The sequence below is a fragment of the Lepidochelys kempii genome, chromosome 10 (assembly GCF_965140265.1).
Source record: "Lepidochelys kempii isolate rLepKem1 chromosome 10, rLepKem1.hap2, whole genome shotgun sequence".
NCBI lineage: Eukaryota > Metazoa > Chordata > Testudines > Cheloniidae > Lepidochelys > Lepidochelys kempii.
Genome location: NC_133265.1, coordinates 38487331 through 38513995, shown reverse-complemented (window position 1 = coordinate 38513995; position 26665 = coordinate 38487331). Strand labels below are relative to the sequence as shown.

General features: G+C 45.9%; 1 protein-coding gene across 5 annotated transcripts in view; it reads right to left on the bottom strand.

Annotated features, from left to right (window-relative positions):
* Positions 1-26665, bottom strand: part of CRAMP1 (cramped chromatin regulator homolog 1) — a 121823-nt gene that overhangs the window by 13768 nt on the left and 81390 nt on the right. For 4 of the 5 annotated variants that reach the window (XM_073362971.1, XM_073362970.1, XM_073362968.1 and 1 more), the window contains exons 13-17: positions 22840-22914; positions 6933-7014; positions 3443-3547; positions 2014-2192; positions 1227-1307 (exon numbers count right to left, since the gene is read on the bottom strand). In XM_073362971.1, the coding sequence (XP_073219072.1) occupies positions 1227-1307; positions 2014-2192; positions 3443-3547; positions 6933-7014; positions 22840-22914 (522 nt within the window). The remainder of the gene's footprint in view (positions 1-1226; positions 1308-2013; positions 2193-3442; positions 3548-6932; positions 7015-22839; positions 22915-26665) is intronic. The other variant, XM_073362972.1, reaches the window with a different exon arrangement.

The window sequence follows — 26665 nt, the reverse complement described above, 5'->3', positions numbered from 1 at the left end:
GATCACACTATTGGATAATGTTCCTCCTGCAGTGATACACAGTGACAGCACTGCCAGAATGCATACTTTACTCCTGGGGGAATGCTACATCACTGCACAATGCAGAATTTGAGTAGAATTAATGTTCTGTGCAGAATTTCATTCCCCGCACAAAACTGATGCTGCAGAGCTGCTGGCCACCACTAGGGGCTGCTGGACTCAGCAGAACCTGGCTCTCCAGCTCACATATACAGGACCCCATGGGGGAGGGGGTCAGAGCTGGAGGGTTCTAGGCAGCTGCAGTTCCCGTCATGTCCTGAAGGAAGGAGGCAGCGTGCAGGAACGCCATACAAGCCTGAGACCCATCATCAGGCTGTTTTTCTCTCTGGATCCCTGGGCTCTGGTAGATAAGGGGTGCTATGGGGTGCCCCATGGCTGGGCTCTGTGAGTAGGGGGTGTGGGTGTCTGAGACCAGAGGGGCAAAGTTTCCCCGCAAGATGTGCCCACCTGGCACGTGTGATACACCCAGACTGAGGCACACAACAAAAACATGACAGAGAAACAGGAACTGAGTTGTCATAGGGGTTTCTTTAACTCTCTACTCGCTGGGGGAATCTTTTTTGTTTTGTTACAGACATACTTGCTGACAGGTATTTTGAAACAAATTGCCAAAATAATTGAAACTAGTTTGATTATATTATGCTATTTTGGCAAATAAAATATGCAGAATTTTTTTTATCGTGCACAGAATTTTAAATTTTTTGTTGCAGAAGTCTCCCAGGAGTAATACTTATTTCAGTTCCTGGGGTCTACTTTCCCTTCAGACAATGTTTAAAATAGACTGGTGCAGTATAAAGGTACCTGTTTGCTTTGCTACACTCCTCCACTGTACCAGTCAATGCACAAGCGCAGCATTAAACCAGATCTGTTTGCTCTTCAGAGATCAGAACTTGTCAGTTTCATTCTGCTCTTCCACTCTCAGAGTAGTATAAAATCACAACATAAGCAGCTGTCCACAGCAACCTGTGAGACTTCCATTCCAGCACAGTAACAGTCATGGAGAACAATTACCCTGATGGCTGAAGGAAGAGCCATGTGACCTGCAGACTATTTCTGCAAAAATGGTTAGAAAATGGGGACATGGTAAAAGGATGGCACTGGAATATGAGTCCCTAAATAATGCTTGTGTGAAGAACACCACTGCTATAAACTTCATGCAGCTGCTCTTTGATCAGCTCATACTGTACCTGGAATCCATCAGGGACCGCTTCCTGCTCTTGCTGTGTCGGTAGGTTAATGAAAGGAACCCGACACCTACTGCTTGAACCCTAGAAGTGCAAAAGGGACTACATGAGTCACACTTATACACCAATTATAGCAAACTTAGCAGGAGCTACAAGAGACAAGCACATGATCATCCTTGCCACAATTTCCCCCCTTATCCTCTCTTCTAAGATGGGATCTCAGGGATACTGCTCTCTTAACCACCATCCCAGGGAGGTAGTGAACACAGACACCTGTTCTAGGTATAGATAAGGGAAACAGTAAGGGTCATCACAACTCCCACTTATAAAGTGATCTCCTGAAAGAGGATGCAGCTGGAATCAGAACGCAGGCACTCGGAGACCCATGTGAATACTCAGTCACATTAGGAGAAAGCTGTTTACTACCAGCACTCTCTTGTGCCCACAATTCCCTACTCAATGCATTTTTCTCAAATGGTGCCTTGCCTTTTGGCTTCAGACTTCTGGAGTGCAAATCGAAATTGCATGGCTGTAAGCCTCCCAGCAGGATGGAAACTTATTTTCCAACACAGCAGTGCCTGTTTCCCTAGATTCTCCCCAGCAGGTCCTGAACACCACACACCCACCAACCCACTCCGTCCTGGGCTAGGCTTGCTCTGAAAAATGAATCCATCCAACAAGTCTCAGGAGGAAGCTGACCACAGATTCACAATTAATACAGATGTTGGCTTCTTACACAAAACGAAGGAAATTATGAATGCTTTGACAAGCCTATTTAAGAGATACTGACCCCTACTGTGCCAATGGAGCCTCCAATCTGATCTGCCTTGGCCGACTCCTGCCCTGTGACCACTGCAGCCACACAGTCTGGAGACAGTGGAGACACACCTGACAAGCCCTCAGAATCCAGGACAGGCAAGGGGCTGCCAGGGATAATACCAGCACTTTTAGCTGCCAAGTCAATAGCACCTTTGGTAAAATAGAGAGAAAAAATATTAGAGATCTTTTCTTTCATTGACTGCCCATCTCTCCTATAAATATCTTTGGGGAAGAATTGAATCAGGCCATGTAGCTAAATCTTAACATAAGCATAGAGATGCAGAAGTGGTAATGTTGATTCAGATCCTGCAGACATGCTTGTTGTCCATATTTAGGAGGTGCAGTATTTTTAGCAAAATATTTATCATTTTTCCACTCTGTCCCCTTAAGGCCCTCCCAGTCCATTGTACTGCACTTCAATGGAGTTTAAAAGAGGTATCCCAGTTTTTCCTCCACAAATGTTCCTAGTAGTATTTACATGTCAGATATGCTGTTTGTCCACATGATTTTTAAAATTATGCAGTAATGCAGTTAGTTGTGTAATTTCTGGGAAGTACCTACAGTTTGAGAGAGGTGCTATAACACCAGCATAATAGTCTCATCTAATACCTTGCTTCTGGCTGCAGCCTAGGCTTGATATTTCTGTTGGAGGAAAAACCCATAATACACTTGGCCAGCTGTGTTATTCTGCATGAGGGAGGAAGATTTCTCCATATTAGCTGACCAGCTTATTCTCTGAAGCATAAAGTTGTGCTCTGCATTTTAACTTGCACAGGACACAGCCTTTAGGTAACTTAAGCTTATCCAGCTCTTTCACAACTTACAACATTTAACTGTCTTCCTATGGCAGAGAATTCCCCAGGCCAACTACACACAATATGAAACAGGATTCCTGGTTACATGTTCTCACTACCAGTTCATTTAATTAAGAGGCATGTTCTTTTATTATGGGGCAGGGTAGAAAAGGAGGCATTGGTGAAGTCCCCTCCATGCCCAGTATTCCAAATCTTGTCTTGGTGGATAAACTATTAGGGCTTAGAACAAAATGTAACACATACATATGCAGAGCTGAATGTGAGCCACAAAGTCTGTATTCTAACTTTCCCCAGAGATCAGGGGATTCATGATGCTCGGTCTGGTTCAGATCTGTAGATACATCCATCCATCTATATGCCAAGTGTTAGGATATGAGCATGGTATGTGATATTAGTTTGGAGTGTGTCATCATTGCCCACTCCGCTTCCCTACAGCAAGTCTCTCCACACCTATTGTGGTGCAAACTGTTTTTATGTATTGCAAAAGTATATATATAAAAACAAGCAAAACATTTTAAAGGCACCAAGGATTTGTACCTGGATGTAGGAAATCAAAATATGCCAGTTTTATGAGGGGAGACTTACTGGACAGGTGGTTGGTATCTTGTGCTGGAAGAACCTTGGGCACAATGGGTCGAGAAACAGCAGCTTTAGTCAATGAAGACTGGATTGGCCGAAATGAACCTCTCCCTAAAGAGTGAAGAATTAAATCTCAGAAGGAGCCAAAACTGGACATCTTCCTTAAACCGCAAAAAGAAAAGGAGTACTTGTGGCACCTTAGAGACTAACCAATTTATTTGAGCATAAGCTTTCGTGAGCTACAGCTCACTTCATCGGATGCATACTGTGGAAACTGCAGAAGACATTATATACACAGAGACCATGAAACAATACCTCCTCCCACCCCACTCTCCTGCTGGTAATAGCTTATCTAAAGTGATCACTTTCCTTACAATGTGTATGATAATCAAGTTGGGCCATTTCCAGCACAAATCCAGGTTTTCTCACCCCCGCCCCAAAAAAAAAACAAAACAAAAAACCCTACACACACACAAAAACTCACTCTCCTGCTGGTAATAGCTTATCCAAAGTGACCACTCTCCCTACAATATGCATGATAATCAAGGTGGGCCATTTCCAGCACAAATCCAGGTTCTACAAGCCATTACCCTATGATCCCACTGAGAGTTACCAAAAGCAACTACAGCATTTGCTCAAGAAACTTCCTGAAAAAGCACAAGATGAAATCCGCACAGACACACCCCTGGAACCCCGACCTGGGATATTCTATCTACTACCCAAGATCCATAAACCTGGAAATCCTGGGCACCCCATTATCTCAGGCATTGGCACCCTGACACCAGGATTGTCTGGCTATGTAGACTCCCTCCTCAGGCCCTACGCTACCAGCACTCCCAGCTACCTTCGAGACACCACTGACTTCCTGAGGAAACAACAATCCATCGGTGATCTTCCTGATAACACCAGCCTGGCCACTATGGATGTAGAAGCCCTCTATACCAACATTCCACACAAAGATGGACTACAAGCCGTCAAGAACACTATCCCCGATAATGTCACGGCTAACCTGGTGGCTGAACTTTGTGACTTTCTCCTTACCCATAACTATTTTACATTTGGGGACAATGTATACCTTCAGATCAGCGGCACTGCTATGGGTACCCGCATGGCCCCACAGTATGCCAACATTTTTATGGCTGATTTAGAACGCTTCCTCAGCTCTCGTCCCCTAACGCCCCTACTCTACTTGCGCTATATTGATGACATCTTCATCATCTGGACCCATGGAAAAGAAGCCCTTGAGGAATTCCACCAGGATTTCAACAATTTCCATCCCACCATCAACCTCAGCCTGGTCCAGTCCACACAAGAGATCCACTTCCTGGACACTACAGTGCTAATAAACAATGGTCACATAAACACCACCCTATACCGGAAACCTACTGACCGCTATTCCTACCTACATGCCTCCAGCTTTCACCCTGACCACACCACACGATCCATCGTCTACAGCCAAGCTCTGCGATACAACTGCATTTGCTCCAACCCCTCAGACAGAGACAAACACCTACAAGATCTCTATCAAGCATTCTTACAACTACAATACCCACCTGCGGAAGTGAAGAAACAGATTGATAGAGCCAGAAGAGAACCCAGAAGTCACCTACTACAGGACAGGCCTAACAAAGAAAATAACAGAACGCCACTAGCCGTCACCTTCAGCCCCCAACTAAAACCCCTCCAACGCATTATTAAGGATCTACAACCTATCCTGAAGGATGACCCAACACTCTCACAAATCTTGGGAGACAGGCCAGTCCTTGCCTACAGACAGCCCCCCAACCTGAAGCAAATACTCACCAACAACCACATACCACACAACAGAACCACTAACCCAGGAACCTATCCTTGCAACAAAGCCCGTTGCCAACTGTGCCCACATATCTATTCAGGAGACACCATCACAGGGCCTAATAACATCAGCCACACTATCAGAGGCTCGTTCACCTGCACATCCACCAATGTGATATATGCCATCATGTGCCAGCAATGCCCCTCTGCCATGTACATTGGTCAAACTGGACAGTCTCTACATAAAAGAATAAATGGACACAAATCAGATGTCAAGAATTATAACATTCATAAACCAGTCGGAGAACACTTCAATCTCTCTGGTCACGCAATTACAGACATGAAGGTTGCTATCTTACAACAAAAAAACTTCAAATCCAGACTCCAGCGAGAAACTGCTCAATTGGAATTCATTTGCAAATTGGATACTATTAATTCAGGCTTAAATAGAGACTGGGAGTGGCTAAGTCATTATGCAAGGTAGCCTATTTCCCCTTGTTTTTTCCTACCCTCCGCCCCCCCCCCCGACGTTCTGGTTAAACTTGGATTTATGCTGGAAATGGCCCACCTTGATAATCATACACATTGTAAGGAGAGTGGTCAGTTTGGATGAGCTATTACCAGCAGGAGAGTGAGTTTGTGTGTGTGTGTGTTTTGGGGGGGGGGGGTGAGAAAACCTGGATTTGTGCTGGAAATGGCCCACCTTGATTTTCATACACATTGTAAGGAGAGTGGTCACTTTAGATAAGCTATTACCAGCAGGAGAGTGGGATGGGAGGAGGTCTCTGTGTATATAATGTCTTCTGCAGTTTCCACAGTATGCATCCGATGAAGTGAGCTGTAGCTCACGAAAGCTTATGCTCAAATAAATTGGTTAGTCTCTAAGGTGCCACAAGTACTCCTTTTCTTTTTGCGAATACAGACTAACACGGCTGTTACTCTGAAACCTTCCTTAAACCAAAACACTGCACAGTTAAATAGATCTGTGGGAATTTTAAGCAGCTTCCAAACTAAGCTGACACTGAAAGCAGTGATGAAATTAAGACTTCAAATAGTAGTAGCACAAGCTAATCAGCAGTTCATTGCCAGGCAAGACAATGGCAATACTGCGTGTAACCACAGCTGCATGCCATTATTTCCAATTAAAATAACCTTGAGGTTCTAATGCTGATTTTGAGATCCATGGTGGGATGCAAATTAACTTGTGTCAGTGCTATACTCAAGAAGAGGCCAGAGGGAAAGGCCAAATGGCAGACAAAATACCGGTCAGTGAATTTATTTCACCATATGAAATTCATATAACATTCTGACGCTAGAAAAAGCCTAACATAAAGTTGAGTATGACAACTCTCAAAGGAAAAGAATTCCTGGCTCAGTATTTTCACCCACAAATTCAGTTTCTTGATGTAGAACTCCATGGAACTAGGATTAGGAAAGAGGGAGAGAAACTGAGGAGAAATGATTACAAGCTAGGTAAAAATGATCAAGAAGCAGAAGCTTGTCACCCCATGGGACATGACTCAACTAAACTGGTGAACGGTTGTGGTTTTGAACGGATTTTTTTTTTCTTTTAAAGATTATTCCCTCACTCCTCACCACACACAGTGGTAAGAGAGCCTTTCTAATTCATCCCAGTATCAGCTCACAACTTAATATTCCCACTATGGATCTTCATTCTGTAATGCAGAAAGGGCAGACTCACCTGTTATGGAAGAGTTGGATAAGATGGAGAAGGAGCAGACATGCTGGGACGGATTTCCCGATGGCCTGGGGAGCAGTGTTCTCTGCGTGGGGGAAGATAACAGACCAAAACAGATTTAAAAACAGAACAAAGTGAGTTGGTTTCATATAGTGCCCTTTGCAGTTGTGATACCTTACAGAATAAGGAGTTGAATATCAGTACAGTAGGAACCAGCGCTGGCCTTACTATGAGGCGAACTGAGGCGGCCTCACCACAGATATGGTGGAGTGCTGTGCTGGAGGAAGGAGGGCACATGGGACATAACAGGCAGGAAGGAGAAAAGGTGAGAGGGAATAACAGAAAGCAGCAGGAGCTGCAGGGAGAGAGAGGAGGAGGAGGAGCAGCCTCTTATGTACCTTTCTACCATCCCCAGGAGCCTGAACTGATTAACACCAACTTCTCAGGGAGCTTCCTGTTTCCTGCTGCTTCCCTGAACCCACTTGAGGCGAACAGGCAGTCAACTGAAGTAGTAGGAGCCAATTTGGCCCTTAAGACGCTGATATCTTCCCTCACTCAGCTACCAACCTGCTTATTTGTCCCCTTCAATTGAGTGTTGAGAGCCACTATAGCTGGCACAGAACAGCAGTCATGAGTGAAAGAAGAAAACGGCCCTCTGGGGCAGCATTCAGATAAAGAAAGCAAGCAAAGGAAGCTTTTCTACATAAGCAGGAAGGAGCTCTCCTGAGATAGACACACAAATGTTCACGGTGAGCCTTCTGGCCCCAGTGAGGATGAGAGTGGTGAGGAGATGCCTGATCTTCCAGTTAGTCAGAGTGCAGGTGACCTGGCAGCTACTGCAGCATCCATATCTCCATCTCAAATGGATGTAACCATGCACATTCCTGAAGAAAAAGTGTAGATCAGAGAAGAGCGTGGTGGAGGAGCAAGAAACAGCTGCTGCTGAGTTTAGTTCCTTAAGTCTAGATGATCTAGGACTGTGGACCCACTTGAGCAGTAGCCTGAGAGACTTCCTTGTACTGCATGGGCCACAGCAAGTGAAAAACTTCATGTTCCCCAAAGACAATGAAAATAGAAGTTTCCATCCAACACATTACTGGCGTGAAATCCCCAATGGTGAGAAAGAGGAGAGGCCATGGCTTATGTACTCAAAACCCCAGAATGCTGCATACTGTTTTTGTTGCAAACTCTTCCAGTCTAATGTTCCAGACATATTGGGTTCTAGAGGAACAAAGGACTGGAAAAATCTAGCTAGAAATCTGCCATGAGAAGGCAGCAAATCACTGGAGAGCATTCCACAGGTGGAAAGAGCTTGAGATAAGACTAAGGTTAAAGGCCACCATAGATTATCAGCATCAAGAGAAGATTGCATCAGAGTCTCTTTACTGTCAAAATGTTCTGAAAAGGCTCATTGTCATTGTGAGAATGCTTGCTACCCAAAACCTAGCACCGCATGGCACTTCAGATCAGCTGTATGTGCCAAACAATGGAAGCTTCCTTAAAATTGTGGAGCTGATGGCAGAGTTTGATGCTGTACTCCAGGAGTATCTAAGAGTCACCACCCAAGAAATGTACACACACCACTACCTTGGAAAAACAATTCAAAATGAGGTCATACAGTTACTGGCAACAAAAGTCAAACAAAAAATTGTGGCAGATCTGAAGTCAGCAAGATATTACTCTGTTATTCTGGACTGCACACCTGACATTAGCCATACGGAACAAATGACTTTAATGGTGTGTTTTGTAACAAGAACAGAACCTAGTGAAAATGTCCCTGCAATGGTGACTGTCAGAGCATTTTCTAGAATTTAATGACACCGATGATACTATAGGAGCTGGTATGACAAATGTGCTTCTTAAAAAGCTGGAAGATACGGGAATTATGAAAGCTGACATGAGACGTCAGGGCTACGGTAATGATGCCAACATGAGAGGAAAGAACAGAACAGTGCAGACACGGATCAGAGAGTTAAACCCTCGAGCTTTTTTTGTCCGATGCAGTTTTCATTCATTGAACTTGGTGGTCTGTGATGCATCAGCAGCTTCTAGTGAGGCTGCTGAATTTTTTAATGTAATTCAAAGTATCTGTGTATTTTTCTCTGCATCAACTCATCGATGGCAAATTTTGAACCAAATCTGGGAACATACTCTCTGACACTGAAACCACTGAGTGCCACATGATGGAAAAGTCAAGTGGAGGCAGTAAAGCCTATCAAACACCAAATTGGGAAGATAGATGATGCCATAGTTGCCATTATGCAGGATAATGCTATGACAGGAACTGTTCATGGGAGAACAGTAAGGTGGGTAGAAAGCTGGCTAGATTGTCGGGCTCAACGGGTAGTGATCAATGGCTCCATGTCTAGTTGGCAGCCAGTATCAAGTGGAGTGCCCCAAGGGTCGGTCCTGGGGCCGGTTTTATTCAATATCTTCATAAATGATCTGGAGGATGGTGTGGATTGCACTCTCAGCAAATTTGCAGATGATACTAAACTGGGAGGAGTGGTAGATACGCTGGAGGGGAGGGATAGGATACAGAAGGACCTAGACCAATTGGAAGATTGGGCCAAAAGGAATCTGATGAGGTTCAATAAGGATAAGTGCAGGGTCCTGCACTTAGGACGGAAGAACCCAATGCACAGCTACAGACTAGGGACCGAATGGCTAGGCAGCAGTTCTGCGGAAAAGGACCTAGGGGTGACAGTGGACGAGAAGCTGGATATGAGTCAGCAGTGTGCCCTTGTTGCCAAGAAGGCCAATGGCATTTTGGGATGTATAAGTAGGGGCATAGCGAGCAGATCGAGGGACGTGATCGTTCCCCTCTATTCGACATTGGTGAGGCCTCATCTGGAGTACTGTGTCCAGTTTTGGGCCCCACACTTCAAGAAGGATGTGGATAAATTGGAGAGAGTCCAGCGAAGGGCAACAAAAATGATTAGGGGACTGGAACACATGAGTTATGAGGAGAGGCTGAGGGAGCTGGGATTGTTTAGCCTGCAGAAGAGAAGAATGAGGGGGGATTTGATAGCTGCTTTTAACTACCTGAAAGGGGGTTCCAAAGAGGATGGCTCTAGACTGTTCTCAATGGTAGCAGATGACAGAACGAGGAGTAATGGTCTCAAGTTGCAGTGGGGGAGGTTTAGATTGGATATTAGGAAAAACTTTTTCACTAAGAGGGTGGTGAAACACTGGAATGCGTTACCTAGGGAGGTGGTAGAATCTCCTTCCTTAGAGGTTTTTAAGGTCAGGCTTGACAAAGCCCTGGCTGGGATGATTTAACTGGGAATTGGTCCTGCTTTGAGCAGGGGGTTGGACTAGATGACCTTCTGGGGTCCCTTCCAACCCTGATATTCTATGATTCTATGATTCTATGAACAGTGGCAGCGGGGAATGAAATCACCAGAAACATGCATAACTTCAAATTTCTATGTGGCTTAGTGTTGTGGCATACTGTTCGAAGTAAATGTTGTAAGCAAGAGACGCCAAGGTGTTGACCTTGCTATATCTGGAGCAATGGAACAATTGGACAAAGCAAAAAGCCATACCTAGAATCTTACCGGTCAGATGAGGGATTTCAAAACATTCTGAAGAATGCACAGAAGTTGGCAGAAGAACTTCACTCTGAAGCTATATTCCCACCCATTCAAGAATACAAGAGTCACCGAAGAGGACAACATTTTGATTACGAGGCACGGGATAATCCCATAAGAGACCCCAAACAACAATTCAAAGTTGAATTTTTTAACCAGGTGCTAGATTGTGCAATACAGTCAGTTGAAGAACGTTTCATGCAGCTCAAGGAACACAGCAGTATATTTGGGATGTTGTATGATATTCCGAAACTCTCACTATACCTGAAGAAGACCTACACCAGCAATGCAGTGACATGCACGATATTGATGCAAGTGATTTAGGTGATGAACTGAAAGCCCTTTCAAGATACATTTCAGCAGGATCAACTCCAAAGGCTGTTCTGGAATATATGAACACAAATAAGATGAGCGCCCTCTTTCCAAATGCTTTTGCTGATCTGCGCATACTTCTAAACACTTTCTGTAACAGTTGCCAGTGGAGAACGCACCTTCTCCAAGCTGAAGTTAATAAAAACACATCTACACTCCACAATGACACAGGAGAGGCTGGTTGGCCTTGCAACCATATCAGTAGAGCATGAACTGGCCCAGGCTGTGGACCTTCAAAGGAAGCAGTTCAAATCTTTGCAACCAAGAAGGTACGGAAAGCACCACTTTGATTATTCAAACAGATAAAAATGCCAGTCTTTACTATGCATACAAGAAAAGTTACCTTTGCTGTTCAGGTGTTTGAAAGTTAAGTGTTACTTAAAATTTTAAACAAGGCATTTTAAGTTGTTAGTTCTCCTTTATTGGGGTAGGTAGCAGAGCACTAGGAGAGGAGAAGAACAGGAAGAAGGCAGAATTGAGACCTTTCAAATTTTTGGCCCAAGCGAGGGGCCCTGGCAGTGACTATGTGGGCACACACCAGTCAGACGCAGCAAGAACCCTTTCTGCTTCCGTTTGAGAGGGAATGTAAGTTACATGTCTCTTTTCTCTGCAAAGCACCATGGCATTGAAATTCCATCTGGACAACATCCAGAGATGGATGTGAAGTCAAACTCAGCTCCTGTCTCACTGATAATGCAGCAGTCTCCGAGTCCCCTAGAGCAATGGTTCTCAAACTTTTTTTTTTGCGGACCACTTGAAAATTGCTGAGGGTCTCAGCGGACCATTTAATGATCTTTCCAATTGTTGTTTGTACCTTTAGCTAACTATTGTAAAGTGCTTTGGATAAAAGCACTATATATTAAAACAAACTTAATAATTAACTTTTTTTTGTTCTACAAATAAAAGCCCACAACTCATATTTTAATATCAGTAGTCTTACCTTTCTAATGTGATGGATGTGCCCTCTCTTCCCCGCCACGGCAGCCACGGAGCTGAGGCTGGGAAGGAGAGGGGTCTCTCCCTTTTCCCCCCACCACAGCAACCACAGAGCGGAGGCTGGGAAGAAGGGCAGTCTCTCCCCAGCAGCCGCAGCCCTAGAGCTGGGGAAAGTCGCCTCTTTCTCTGGCCCTCGCAGCCCTGCACATCCCAAATTCTCCTCACCCCCTCTTCTCACCCCACTTCCCCCTTCCACCTACTCTTTATCCCCCCCAAGGCCACCACCTCACCTTACAAGTGCATCTTCTCCAGGGACCAGGCACCTAATTAGTGGAGCCACACCTGCACGGCTCCACTAATTAGGTTGGTGGCCCTTCATTCTCTCATGTGCGGCCCCCCAGGTGCGAACCTTAGAGGGAACTAATCGGTGGACCACCTGAATGGAGCTCACGGACCACTTGTGGTCCACAGACCACAGTTTGAGAACCTCTTTCCTAGAGTATTACACTGTAGTGTCACCTCTGAGCATGGGCACAAGCTTTTGTGTGGGACTTGATCCTCTGTCATGGTTAACAACTAAATGATAATGAACGACAAAGGAAACTACATTCAGAAATTTTAAAAGATGGAATTGTATGGAACAGAACATCTCACTGAGGCCCATAAAATGCAATTTCTTAGGCACAGGAGACCTCTAAGGCAGAGCGTGGACTCTCTCTTTTCGTCCCTTACATATAGCTAAGGAGACTAAAGAGCCCCTGGTCACATGCTAGCATTTCATAAGATTTTTTCAAACAAATGCCAAATAACGTTTCCATTTTCTTATACTTTGTTGTTCCTGCCAGTTACATCAGCCCTGAGTCTCTCTCCCTTCCCCTACCATCTGTGCTTTTATAATCATATTTTCCTTTTTGGCTGGGATTTGCAGGGAGCTTTAGAGAGGCTAATGATACCCACTTACCAGTGAAATTCAGAAGGAGCTGGACACCTTGCTCCCATCAACCTCACTGAAAATCCCAGCCTTCATTTTTAAATTAGTGCCCCTTTGAACTGAGTTTTTTTTTCTGGTATAATCTGTCTCCCCACCCAATTTCGTAGACATTTCAAAAACAATCAGTGGGAAGACAAACTGAAGATCTTGTTGTAATAAGGAATGAGACACCAGGATTCCAAATATACACAAAAGATAGAAGTCTGCAGGACTGAGGTATAAAGTAGAATCCTAGTTAGGATATTCCATTTGTTCCAAACTTTCTTCCAGACCAAGTATATTTTTGCTTTCCCAACCTCCCTTCCATGTGGCTACACTACACTGTTACTGCAGCTGCTGTTGCTGATGCGGGAATCTAACCAGGTTTAGTTATTAAAGAGGCTAAAAGAGAAAGTTACTTACCTTGTGTAGTAATGATGGTTCTTCGAGATGTCCCCCCCATGGGTGCTCCATTGTAGGAGTGTGTGTGTGTGTGTGTGTGTCCTTGCACTTCTAATCAGAGACCTTTGGTACCAGTGTCTGTTCAGCCTGCACATGCTCTTTATCCCCCTCCCTCTGTGCTCTGCGTCGAGGCTAATTAGCACTGCACGGGCGAACCCTCAGGTTCTTCTCTACTCTGAAGTAGAGTTGTTGGTTGTTGAGCACCCATAGGGACACACATCTCGAAGAACCATTGTTACTGAACAAGATGAGTAACTTTCTCTTCTTGAGTAGTGTTCCTATGGGTGCTGCACTGTGGGTGACTTCTGGGCAGTATCCCCAATGGGAGGTTGGGGCTTCGGCGTCTAGTTTGTTATGGATGATAGTACTATGAAGATGGTGTGAGAAACAGAGTCTCCAGTAATCGCAGTGTTCAGCAAAGGTATGAGCAGATGCCCGAGTCATTGCTCTGCAGATTTCCAAGATAGGGACATTCTTGAGGAAGGCAACCAAGGAGGAAACCAACCTCATGGAGTGCGTGCGGATTCCAGATGGAGGTACCACATTGCAAACATTACAGGAGTGTTTAATACAAGTTCGAGACCCATTAGGAGAGTCTTTGGGCTGATACTGCCATGCCTTTAGACCTTCTGCAATGGAAAGGAAAAGCTTAGAAGATTTCCTAAAGGCCTTTGTCCTGTCCAGGTTAAAGGTCAGAGCTCTCCTAACATCTAGCATGTGCAGTATAGCCTCCCTGTTATCACAGTGAGGCTTAGGGTAAAAGGTCAGGAGGTGAATCAGTTGGCTCATGTGAAAAGACTATGTCACCTTGAGGATGAACTTTGGATAGGGCCAAAAAGAGGAACCTCATTTTTAAAGAATATTATAAAGAGTGGTGCACCATTAGTGCCACTAAATGTTCTCCTTGCCAAGGTGAAGGCTATCAGAAATGCTGTCTTCATTGCCTGGTATGTGAGTGAACAAGTGGCAAAAGGCTCAAAAGCGTGATCTAGTGAGACTCTTTAAAACGAGATTTAGGTCCCACACTGAAGTGGGATGTCTGGGTTGGGGAAAAAGAGGTTCACCATGTCCCTGAGGAATCTTTTTGTAATTGGGCAGGAGAAAACAGAGTATCCCTCTACTTGTAAATAGAAAATTGCTGTGGCCGCCAGATGTACTTTGAGTGAACTGAGGGACTGATTGACCTGACCTCTTGAGGTCAACACACACCATGGGAAGGATAGAAGATGCCAGGGTAATTTGTCTGAAATTGCCCAAACCTGAAACCTAGTTCACTTTTGCAGGTAAGTATGACCAGTAGTCGATTTTCTACTGTGTAGCAACACTTCCTGTACAACCGTGGAGCAGCAGCATTGTGTGTGTTGGTACCATGAAGGAACCAAACCTTGAGCCATTCCGCAGGTTGGGAAGGAGAATGTGTCCTTCGTTCTGTGAGAGGAGGTAAGGAGTTGGTTGAAGAGAGATTGGTGGACACACTGCAAGCTGTGACAGATACAGGTATCATGTTTGTTTGTCTCAGTCAGGTGGGAGCAATCAGGATGACATTTGCTTTTTCCCTTTTTATTTTTAACAGGATTTTCAACAGCAGAGGGAATGGAGAAAAGGCATATAGAAGGTCCTTGTCCCATGGAAGAAAGAGAACATCTCCTAATGAGTGCTGTCCAAGGCCAACCCTGGAGCAGTAGTGTGGGCACCTCCTGTTCAGCTAAGTAGCAAACAAGTCTGTTGTCGGTGTCTCCCATTGACAGAATATGCTGTGGAGTACTGCTGGGTTCAGTTCCCACTTGTGGTCATGTGAGAACTTCCAAATCACAGTGTCCGCTGTTGTGTTCTGCACTCCTGAGAGATAGGCAGGCTGCTGCTATTAGAACATTGTGGCAGATTCACCAGTTCCAAAGCTTTAGCACTTCCACGCACAGGGAGGCCAATCTGGCGCCGCCCTGACGATTTAGATAGTACATGCACACAATGTTGTCTGTCATGACCTTCGTGTCTGTACCTCTGATCAGTGAAAGAAAGTGAAAGCAAGTGTTCCTGACTGACCTGAGTTTGAGGAGATTGATGCGGAGAGTTGCCTCCAGGGATGACCACTTGTCGAGTTGTGAGGTTGTTGAGATATGCACCCCAACATATGAGGGATGCATCTGTAGTGAGAAGTAATGTTGGGGGGGAAGTTGTGTGAACTTTTCATGAACACCCATGCAAACATTTGTTGGGTCTTTCCACCAATCCAGGGAGCGTTTGACCCTGGAAGGCGCTGAGAGAGGTTTGTCTAACCTGTCTGTTTGACCTGCAAACCGAACTGAACCCTGTCTACAGACATCTCATGTGAAGTCTGGCATGAACTATTACAAACGTGCCAGCTGCCATGTGTCCTAGAAGCTGGAGGCAATGTCTGGCTTACATTTGTGGACTGCTTTGAACTGTCTCTAGGAGCGTTGACAGGCTGTGAAATCTGTGTTGTGGGAGGAGCACTCTCACATGCAGTGCATTGAGATCGGCCCCTATAAGCTCCAAATACTGTATCAGAGTTAAGGTTGACTTTTCGATGTTGATTTGTAGCCCTAGCTTCATGAATAACTCCACTGTCCTGTGGGTGGCCGATAGGGCGTCTTTGAAGGAGTAGGCCCTGAAGAGACAGTCATCCAAGTATGGGTAGATCATGATCCCCAGGGTGTGTGGAGAATACTCTGGGAGCCAACAAAGGTCAAAAGGGGTACTCTATACTGGTAATGATCCTGACCTAGGGTAAGCCAGAGGAATTGTCTGAGAGACTGTAGAATTGATATGTAGAAATAGGCATCCTGAAGGTTGAGGGCTGAGAATCAATCCCCCTATTCCACAGATGGAATAATCACTGGTAGTGTGACCATTTCAAATTTTTTCAGCCTTCACATTTTTCTTCCATGCTCTAAGGTCCAGTATCGGTCTCCAACCTCCCTGTTTCTTGGGGATCAGGAAATATCAGGAATAAAATCCTTTGCCTCGGAGATATGCACAAACAGAGATAGGAGGTGATTTATTTCCTGTCTAAATAGTCTCTTGTGAGAAGGATCCCTGAAGAGAAATGGGGAGGAAGAGTAGAGAGGATGGAGGGAGGTGAAGTGGATGGAATACCCATGGGAGATAATTTCTAAAACCTATCTGTCGAATGTTGTGTTCCCAGTTCTGATGGAACAGAGCCAGAAAGCATCCAAAGGGATGTGAGAGGTTGAGAGAGCTGGTGTGGTAGAGAGTGACATCAAAATTGGTGTTTTGAGGTGGAAAGCTGAGACATGGTGGCCTGATGGTTTGCCCCTCTGAAATTTGGACATTTTTCATTGTGTCTGTAGCACTGTGATGGGTAATTGGGTGGATGTGACTTCTGTGATGGCTGAGGACTAAGTTTCCCTTTTTTGTCTGGACATATAGATCCCCAGCAACTGAAGTGTGAATGTGGAGTATTTCAGAGAGTGGAGTGCGGCATTGGTCTTGTCCACGAACAATTTCAGGCCTTCGAAGGGGAAGTCTTTGACCATCATCTGAATCTCCTTCTGCAGTCTCAAAAGATGCAGCCACAACACTTGCTGCATCACGACTGCTGTCGAGATCGAACAGGCTGCAGTTTCCACAGCACCTAGTGCGGTCTGGAGTGCTGGTTTTGTCACTAACTATCCCCCCCCGTACGATGGCCTGAAATTGGTCTCTGTGTGACTCTGTCAGGTGATCCATAAAGGCATTAAGCTTTACATAATTTGTGCAGTCATATTTGGCTGCTAAGGCTTGGTAGTTGGCAACTCAAAATTGCAAAGTTGTGGAAGAGTAGGCCTTCCTCCCAAACCAGTTGTCTCTTCCAATCTCTATCGTAAGGGATGGATTTTGAGTAGTGCTGGTGGCCATAAGAGTTCACCAAATCCACCACGATGGAATTAGGTGGCAGGTGGGAGAAGAGGACATAATACTTCTTGTTGGCCCATTTGTTGGCCAACAAACCATCCCGATGTGTAGAAAGAATAGTAAATATGGCAGGCAACCAGCTTGGCTTAACAGTGAAATCCTTGCTGATCTTAAAACACAAAAAAGAAACTTACAAGAAGTGGAAGATTGGACAAATGACCAGGGAGAAGTATAAAAATATTGCTCTAGCCTGCAGGGGTGTAATCAGGAAGGCGAAACCACACTCGGAGTTGCAGCTAGCAAGCGATGTTAAGGGTAACAAGAAGGGTTTCTTCTGGTATATTAGCAACAAGAAAAAAGTGAAGGAAAGGGCCACTTACTGAATGAGGGAGACAACCTAGTGACAGAGGATGTGGAAAAAAGCTAATGTACTCAGTGCTTTTTTTGCTTCTGTCTTCACGAACAAGGTCACCTCCCAGACTACTGCACTGGGCAGCACAGCATGGGGAGGAAGTGACCAGCCGTCTGTGGAGAAAGAAGTAGTTCGGGACTATTTAGAAAAGCCGGATGAGCACAAGTCCATGGGGCTGGATGCGCTGCATCCAAGGGTGCTAAAGGAGTTGGCAGATGTGATTGCAGAGCCATTGGCCATTATCTTTGAAAACTCATGGCGAAAGGGGGAGGTCCCGGATGACTGGAAAAAGGCGAGTGCCCATCTTTAAAAAAGGGAAGGAGGAAGATCCGGGGAACTACAGGCCAGTCAGCCTTACCTCAGTCCCTGGAAAAATCATGGAGCAGGTCCTCAAGGAATCAATTTTGAAGCACTTAGAGAAGAAAGGGATCAGGAACAGTCAGCACGGATTCACCAAGGGCAAGTCATGCCTGATTAACCTAATTGCCTTCTATGATGAGATAACTGGCTCTGTGGATGAGGGGAAAGCAGTGGACGTGTTATTCCTTGACTTTAGCAAAGCTTTTGACACGCTCTCCCACAGTATTCTTGCCAGAAAGTTAAAGAAGCATGGGCTGGATGAATGGACTATGTGGTGGATGGAAAACTTGCTAGATCATCGAGCTCAACAGGTACTGATCAATGGCTCCATTTCTAGTTGGCAGCCCGTATCAAGTGGAGTGCCCCAAGGGTCGGTCCTGGGGCAGGTTTTGTTCAATAGCTTCATTAATGATCTGGAGGATGGCGTGGATTGCACCCTCAGCAAGTTTGCAGATGACACTAAACGGGGAGCAGAGGTAGATATGCTGAAGGGTAGGGATAGGATACAGAGGGACCTAGACAATTAGAGGATTGGGCCAAAAGAAATCTGATGAGGTTCAGCAAGGACAAGTGCAGAGTCCTGTACTTAGGACAGAAGAATCCCATGCACTGCTACAGACTAGGGACCGAGTGGCTTGGCAGCAGTTCTGCAGAAAAGGACCTACGGGTTACAGTGGATGAGAAGCTGGATATGAGTCAACAGTGTGCCCTTGTTGCCAAGAAGGCCAATGGCATTTTGGACTGTACAAGTAGGAGCATTGCCAGCAGATTGAGGGATGTGTTCATTCTCCTCTATTTGGCATTGGTGAGGTCTCATCTGGAGTACTTTGTCCAGTTTTGGGCCCCACACTACAAGAAGGATGTGGAAAAATTGGAAAGAGTCCAGCAGAGGGCAACAAAAATAATTAGGGGGCTGGGGTACATGACTTACAAGGAGAGGCTGAGGGAACTGGGATTATTTAGTTTGCAGAACAGAAGAATGAGATGGGATTTGATAGCTGCTTTCAACTACCTGAAAGGGGGCTCCAAAGAGGATGGATCTAGATTGTTCTCAAGGGTACCAGATGACAGGACAAGGAGTAATGGTCTCAAGTTGCAGTGGGGGAGGTTTAGGTTGGATATTAGGAAAATCTTTTTCACTAGGAGGGTGGTGAAGCACTGGAATGGGTTACCTAGGGAGGTGGTGGAATCTCCTTCCTTAGAGGTGTTTAAGGTCACGCTTGACAAAGCCCTGGCTGGGATGATTTAGTTGGTGATTGGTCCTGCTTTGAGCAGGGGGTTGGATTAGATGACCTCCTGAGGTCCCTTCCAACCCAGATATTCTATGATTTGCACGTTGGTTTGGCTGATGCTGGTGTTTGCCACAAGTTTGGCTCGATCAAAAAGCACCTGGTCAATGAGGAGGGCGATCTTTGAGGAGGAGGGTGTATGTAATATGTCCAGCAGCTTATGGTGGGTGTCCCTCACCTTCTTGAGAGGGATTTGTAATCAATCTGCCACCCTCTTTGTAAGATCCTGAAAGGACCTAAAATTGCCTGCCATGGATGGAGGAGGGGACATCACTGCCTCATCTGGAGAAGAAGAGGAGAAATTAGTTGGTGGTGTGGTCTCCTCTTCTAGCTCCATCTCCTGTTGTTCGGATATTTCCTCAGGAGGTGCTGAGGCTCTAGATGCAGAGGTAGAAGGAGAGCCCCTCATGGATTCCCAGTGGATGACTGCGATGGGATCCCTGTTTATAATCTGGAACTGGGGTACTGCTGTGCCCCCTTAACTCTCCAGCTTGGGCTGTCTCCCACAATGCTTTGCTAGTGACAAGCAGCAAACCCCTCCAGGCGAGGTTATAACTCAGTACAACAGCATGTGGAGCCCCACATCAAGCTAAATTGCATGAATGTTCCCTGAGTCACTCATGAATCACACACAGAAAGGCACCAGCAAATCTGCCAAGCCCCCAGCCTTGCCCCCAGAACTGAACTGTCTTGCCCTGGTCAGAAGCCTGACCAGTATAAGTTCATTACCCAATCCACCCTCTCTCAGTGTGGAGAGGACATACACTAGCCTTGGTAACCTGAATGAAGATTGTCCAAGCACTTCAACCAAAACACACTATTTTAGGTAAAATATAAAACAGATTTATTAACTACAGAAAGACAGATTTTAAGTGATTATAAGTGGTAGGCTTACAAGTTCAGAGATAGTTACCAAAGAAAATAAAAAGTAAGCACACAGTCTAAATTCTAGACCTTATTAGACTGAGCAATATTTGGATCATACAGTTTCTCTCACCCCACTGGATGTTGCAAGTAGGTTACCGTTCTTAACACACAGGCTTTCCCTTTAAGCCTTGGACCAGTTTCCTCAGTTCAAGTCTTTGTCTTCCCAACATTCTTCTTCCCTTCAGCATAGGTGAGGGAAGAAAAAGGTGAACAGTGGCATCATGAGGACCTTATTTTATACTAAGTCCATGCCCACGGAAAAAAACTAGTCCAGGTATACCTGGTGGGCCTTGCTGAGTTACAGGGTTGAGCAATCCCCATTGTGTGGTGCTTCTCTTACACAGTTGTAAATCCCTTGTTTACAATTCCCCTGCTGATTAATGGTCTTTTAACACCATGTAGGTGTGGATCACCTCCTTTGTTGCCACTGGAGAACTAGTGATGCCCAAATTTGTAACATATTTCAACAACCACTATACAGCAAAATCTCATAAGATCATACACACTGATATACATGATCATATTTTCATCAGATCATGATCTTTTCTAGGATATATTATATGACATGCTTTGTATGAAATATCAAAATCATATATGAATGATGAATATGGGGATTACAGGGCACTACTCTGAGGTACAGAATGCTACCATGACACTGGACGCCTCGAAGCTCTGGTGTGGCTGCTGTGGCCGTGGAAAAGGCATGGGTGACAGAGCCCACAGCTGGTCATACCATGGGGTTGGAATCCAGAGTGAAACTGTGCCTGGGAAGGTCCGGGCTGAGGGTGGGAGGGAGCATAATGTGAGTGACAGAGAAACTCCTCCTGGCCGCTACCAATTGGAGGTGCAGATAAGGAGACTGGAGGCAAACTGCTTAGTACTGGTGGTGATTCAGGGTTTGAGATGAATCCAGTACCGAGTAAAGGAAACTCTGGGGTTTCAGATACCACCAGGTTCTTAGAAAATCTGTACTCCTGCAGTGCCATGGTCATCAGTACGGTCAGGGCTTGCCAGTGCTGACTCATCAGTACCGAAGCAATCTGCAGTCTTGACCAAGATGAGCGGTCCAGTGAGGTTTAGTTGTTTTTGGTACCGAGGGTTTCCGTATCGGTGCCGACTTCCCACAAGCAGTACGGTCTGTGCTTCTGTCTGACAGGCAGTACTGCTACCTCAAGTGTCTGTGCCCAGAGGGTCCTTAGGCTTACTCCAGGTGTCCGCACTGGATGACCCACATGACTTGGGGGTACCATGTTTAGGAGCCATTGGTACCGAAGTGACCAAATGTGACGGGGATCTCCTCTAGCTGGTTAGGGACTCACTGTGAGGACTTGTGGCTCTCATTTTGGAGATGTTTCACAGGGAATCTGAAGGTTTCTTCTTCAGTTCACCCCCCTTGGAGGTAGAAGGCTGCAGAGATGGCTCTCATCACTGAGGAGATTCAACTGCAGGTTGCAGAGCTCCCTCCATCAGAGGTAGTTTTAAGCTTTATTTCCCAGTTTTTCCAGGATTGGGCTTTCAGTTGCTGACACAAAGCACACTTTTGGGGAATGTGGGCCTCCCTGAGGCACTGTATGCGGTGGGAATGTCCACTTGTTATAAGTAAGGCCTCCTTACAGGAAAGGCACCTCTTTAACCTGAGGGAGCTGGGCATACCCCTTGATGGCAGCAATCTCCAGTAGAGGAGGAAAAAATAAAGTAAAAACTTTGGGTGTGAGGGGGAAGGGAAAAGAATAGCAATGAACCCCATTACCTAAGAAGAAAACGCACACAAACACACTAAGGCTATGTCTACGCTGCACTTTTGTCGTTAAACTTTTGTTGGTCAGGGTGTGGAAAAAAACCAAACAACCCTCCCCTGACTGACAAAAGTCTTAGTGACAAAACGCACCAGTGTGGACAGTGCTTTGTCAGCAGGAGACTTTGTCAGCAGCAGATGCTCTCCCGCCAACAAAGCTTCTGCTTCTCACTGGCAGTGGGTTTAATTTGACGGCAGGCGAGCTCTCCTGCTGGCAAAAAGTGGCTACACTGAGTACCTTAGTCACTGTAAGGTATGCAATGTAGACATAGCTTAAGAATGACTAAGAAAGAATTTCTAAAGACCTAAAGCAGGGGTCTCCAAAGTTTTTGGATTGCGCACCCCCAGCGCCAGCTCTAGGGAAGCAAAAATAAATAAATAAATAAGGTGCCGCCAAAGACGGAGCGGGGAGAGCCGAGCTGCTGCCGGCGTCCCACCGAAGAATCAAAGGTTCAGGAGAGCTGCTGCCGCCATGCTCCTTCTGCAGTGCTCCTCCTGCTGCACACCCCCAGGGATGGTCTTGCACACCCCACTTTGGAGACCACTAATCTAAAGTATCTGTGAATAGACTGCTAATCACTCCATCTCTAGTCAGGGGCAGTTAAGAAGGAAGTAAAGGTGGCTCACCATGCAGCACTAATTAGCCTTGAGGCAGAGCACGAGGAGAGAGCACATGTATGGGTCGAACAGACACTGCTACCAAAGATCTCCGATTAGAAACACAGGGACGCATACACACCTACAGTGGAGCACCCATAGGGATACTACTCAAAGAAGAATCCTTGTTCCCTATGACCTTTCAGTTTTATTTCCCCGGAGGACATGAGAGAGGAAGCGAAATTCTTATTTTTAGGAAAACCTCACTGATTGTCTACTCAACAAGCAAATAAATGCCAGACTCAGTCAAATTTCTCTGACCTGTACCACCAATGGCTTCCGCAGGTGCCTGTTCCGCAATCTCCTTGGTTTTGGCAAGAAGTAGTCTGACTGCATCTGGGGGAGCGGGGGGGGGCAGGGAGAGAAAGGACACGTGTTACACACTATTTTGACCACCCAGTCATGAAAAATTCCTCCCTAAACTCTCATGAATAATGTAACTATTAAAGACACCAGAAACAAAACAACACCTCTTTCATAGAATAGCAGGGTTGGAAGGGACCTCAGGAGGTCATCTAGTCCAACCCCCTGCTCAAAGCAGGACCAATCACCAACTAAATCATCCCAGCCAGGGCTTTGTCAAGCCTGACCTTAAAAGACTCTAAGGAAGGAGATTCCACCACCTCCCTAGGTAACGCATTCCAGTGCTTCACCATTCTCCTAGTTTAAAAGTTTTCCCTAATATCCAACCTAAACCTCCCCCACTGCAACTAGAGACCATTACTCCTTGTCCTGTCATCTGGTACCCCTGAGAACAGTCTAAATCCATCCTCTTTGGAGCCCCCTTTCAGGTAGTTGAAAGCAGCTATCAAATCCCATCTCATTCTTCTGTTCTGCAAACTAAATAATCCCAGTTCCATCAGCCTCTCCTCATAAATCATGTACCCCAGCCCCCTAATTATTTTTGTTGCCCTCTGCTGGACTCTTTCCAATTTTTCCACATCCTTCTTGTAGCGTGGGGCCCAAAACTGGACAAAGTAATCCAGATGAGGCCTCACCAATGCCAAATAGAGGGGAATGATCACGTCCCTAAATATGCTGGCAATGCTCCTACTTGTACAGCCCAAAATGCTGTTAGCCTTCTTGGCAACAAGGGCACACTGTTCATTCATATCCAGCTTCTCGTCCACTGTAACCCCTAGGTCCTTTTCTGCAGAACTGCTGCCTGGCCATTTGGTCCCTAGTCTGTAGCAGTGCATGGGATTCTTCTGTCGTAAGTGCAGAACTCTGCACTTGTCCTTGTTGAACCTCCTCAAATTTCTTTTGGTCCAATCCTCTAATTTGTCTAGGTTCCTCTATATCCTAACCCTACCCTCCAGTGTATCTACCACTCCTCCTAGTTTAGCGTAATCTGCAAACTTGCTGAGGGTGCAATCCACACCATCCTCCAGATCATTAATGAAGCTATTGAACAAAACTGGCCCCAGGACTGACCCTTGGGACACTCCGCTTGATACCGGCTGCCAACTAGACATAGAGCCATTGATCACTACCTGTTGAGCCCAACGATCTAGCCAGCTTTCTGTCCATCTTATAGTCCATTCATCCAAAACACCCCAGCCAGAAGCTGGGAATGGGCGACAAGATGGATCACTTGATTACCTGTTCTGAAGCACCTGGTATTAGCCAGTCGGAAGAGAGGATCCTGGGTTAGATGGACCTTTGGTCTGACCCAGTATGGCCGTTCTTAAGTTTCAAATCAATCTAAAGTCCTTCATGCCAAAATTACCTGCAGACCATATATACCTCCCTCATCTTTGGTATATGGTGTATTGAAATTGTATATTATTCTAACTGCAGGCTGCTCAAAGTTAGACTTCAATGAGGGGAAAGCTCCACTGAACTATGTACACTATGTTTAATTTCCCTAAACTAGAAATTAATACTTTAAGGTCCTCTTCCAGTTCTCCTCAGCACTGAAGCAGCTTGGTCCAACTGACAGGGCATTAGACTGGGAATCAGGAGACCCGAGTTCTTTTCCTGAATCCGCTACTGACCTGATGTGAGACTCTGGGCAAGTCACCTCATCTCTACATGCTTCTGCTTCCCCTGCTCCCCCATATTTGGTCTGTATTGTGTATCTACACTTAGGCAGTTTGGGGCAGGCCCAGTCTCACTGCGTGTTTGTAGGTGGTCTAGCACAATAGGGCCCTGATCTCTTTTAAGGCCTCTAGGAACTACTCCAATAATGTTTTCTGTCAGGATCACTCATTTTATAAACTGAGCAATACATTCTTTTACCAGTTTTATGGGAAGGAAGCTCACTCCCAAAGGAAATGTTTTACTAACTACTCATCTATCATGGTTTGGTATGAGGAGGTTACTTACCTGTTACTGGAAGTTCCTGGAGATGTACCTGTATTCTGCTGTGGATTACGCATGCGCAACAGGCACTTGGGAGTCAGAATTTGAAAGTAGTGTCTGTTGATCCACACATGCTCCCCAACTTGCTTCGTGCTTCTGTCTGAGGTGACAAAGGGCAGGGCAGATCAGGTCTCCAGTTCCTTCTCCAATGTGAATCTGGCAGATCCAAAGCAGAGGAGAAGGAGGGCGGGAAGTGGAATACAGATGGGGACCACCCACCTCGAAGAGCCTCCAGTTAGAGGTAAGTAACCTCCTCTTCAAGTGATGGTCCCTACTGTATTCCACTGTGGGTGACTGACAAGCAGTACCTAAGTAGGAGGAGGGTGTGAGGACGAGGACAGAAGGGTCATGTGGAGAACCACCATGCCAAAGGAGTCATCTGCCACCAAGTCCTGCACCAAGGTGCAGTGTGTGGCAAATGTGTGGACAGAATACTCCATGTGGCCGCTCTACATATCTCTGTGAGAGGCACATCTTGAAGGGATGCTGTGGTTATTCCTTCAGCTCTAGTGGAGTGAGTCTGTACCCTCATGGGGGGTGGGGGGGAAGGCAGATTTGACCAGGGCTTTGGAGCGGAGCCCGGAGCTGGAGCGCGGAGCAGCTCCAGAGCAGTGGAGCTGCAGGTTTTTGCCTGGAGCTGGAGTGGAGCTGGAGTACAGCTCCAAAGCCTGGATTCAACGTCTGGTAGCAGAATTTAATGCAGCTGGAAATCCATTTGGAGATTCTCTGGGTGGAGACAGCCTGGCCCCTGATTTTCTCTGCCACCACAACGAACAGGCGAGGGGAATTCCTGATTGTTTTTGTTCTCTGTAGATAAAAGGTCAAAGCCTGTCAGATGTTGAGGGGAGATGTAGAGTTTGTGGGTGTGTGGGAAGAAGACAGGTAGGTGAATGGATTGGTTAATATAAAACCAGGAGACGACCTTTGGTAAAAAATAAAATTTTGGGTGTAGGTATAGAGACCTTATCCTTGTGGAATACTGTAAATGGCGGGTCCACCATCATAGTCCTTAGTTCACCAACCCTTCTCGGTTAAGTGATGGCAACAAGGCAGGTGACCTTCATGGAGAGGAGGAACATGGAGCAGGATGCCACTGGCTCAAAGGGGTTTTTTTGTTAATACTGAAAATACCAGATTCAGGTCCCACTGAGGTGTGATCATTTGTAGAGTGGGACCGTTCTGAGGAGGTCTTTCCAAAATCTATTGGTTAGTGGGTGTGTAAAAACTGAGTAACCCTCTGTTGGAGGATGGAACACACTAATTGCCGATAGACAGACTTCCAAGCAGCTGATAGAGAGACCCGATATCTTTAAGGACAAAATGTAGTCCAGGACTAGGGGAATCTCTGCAGCTTCCGGAATCGCACCTTTATTCTGTGGGACGTTGTGGAGTTCCCAAGGCATGGGACACCAGAGGCTCTGGGGAAGGTGAGCAGATAGTTGCTACCATGGTTGTGCCGGTCTCTGTGGTGGTGCATAGGAGTGGTATGGGAAAGGTGATTCTTCTGCAGGTTCAGATTCATCCAAAAAAGAAAAGGAGGACTGGTTCCAAAGGCAGTACCGTTGGAGCCAATGGAGAGGTGTATAGCATATATGTTAGGGGGCAATAGACCCTGTACCGCAGGCATGTCTTATGCCAGAAATATGAGTTCCCTGGAGCTGGAAGGACCCGATGGAGGAGGAGACGACTTTAGATCCAGTAAAGCAAAGACATCTTGGGGTGC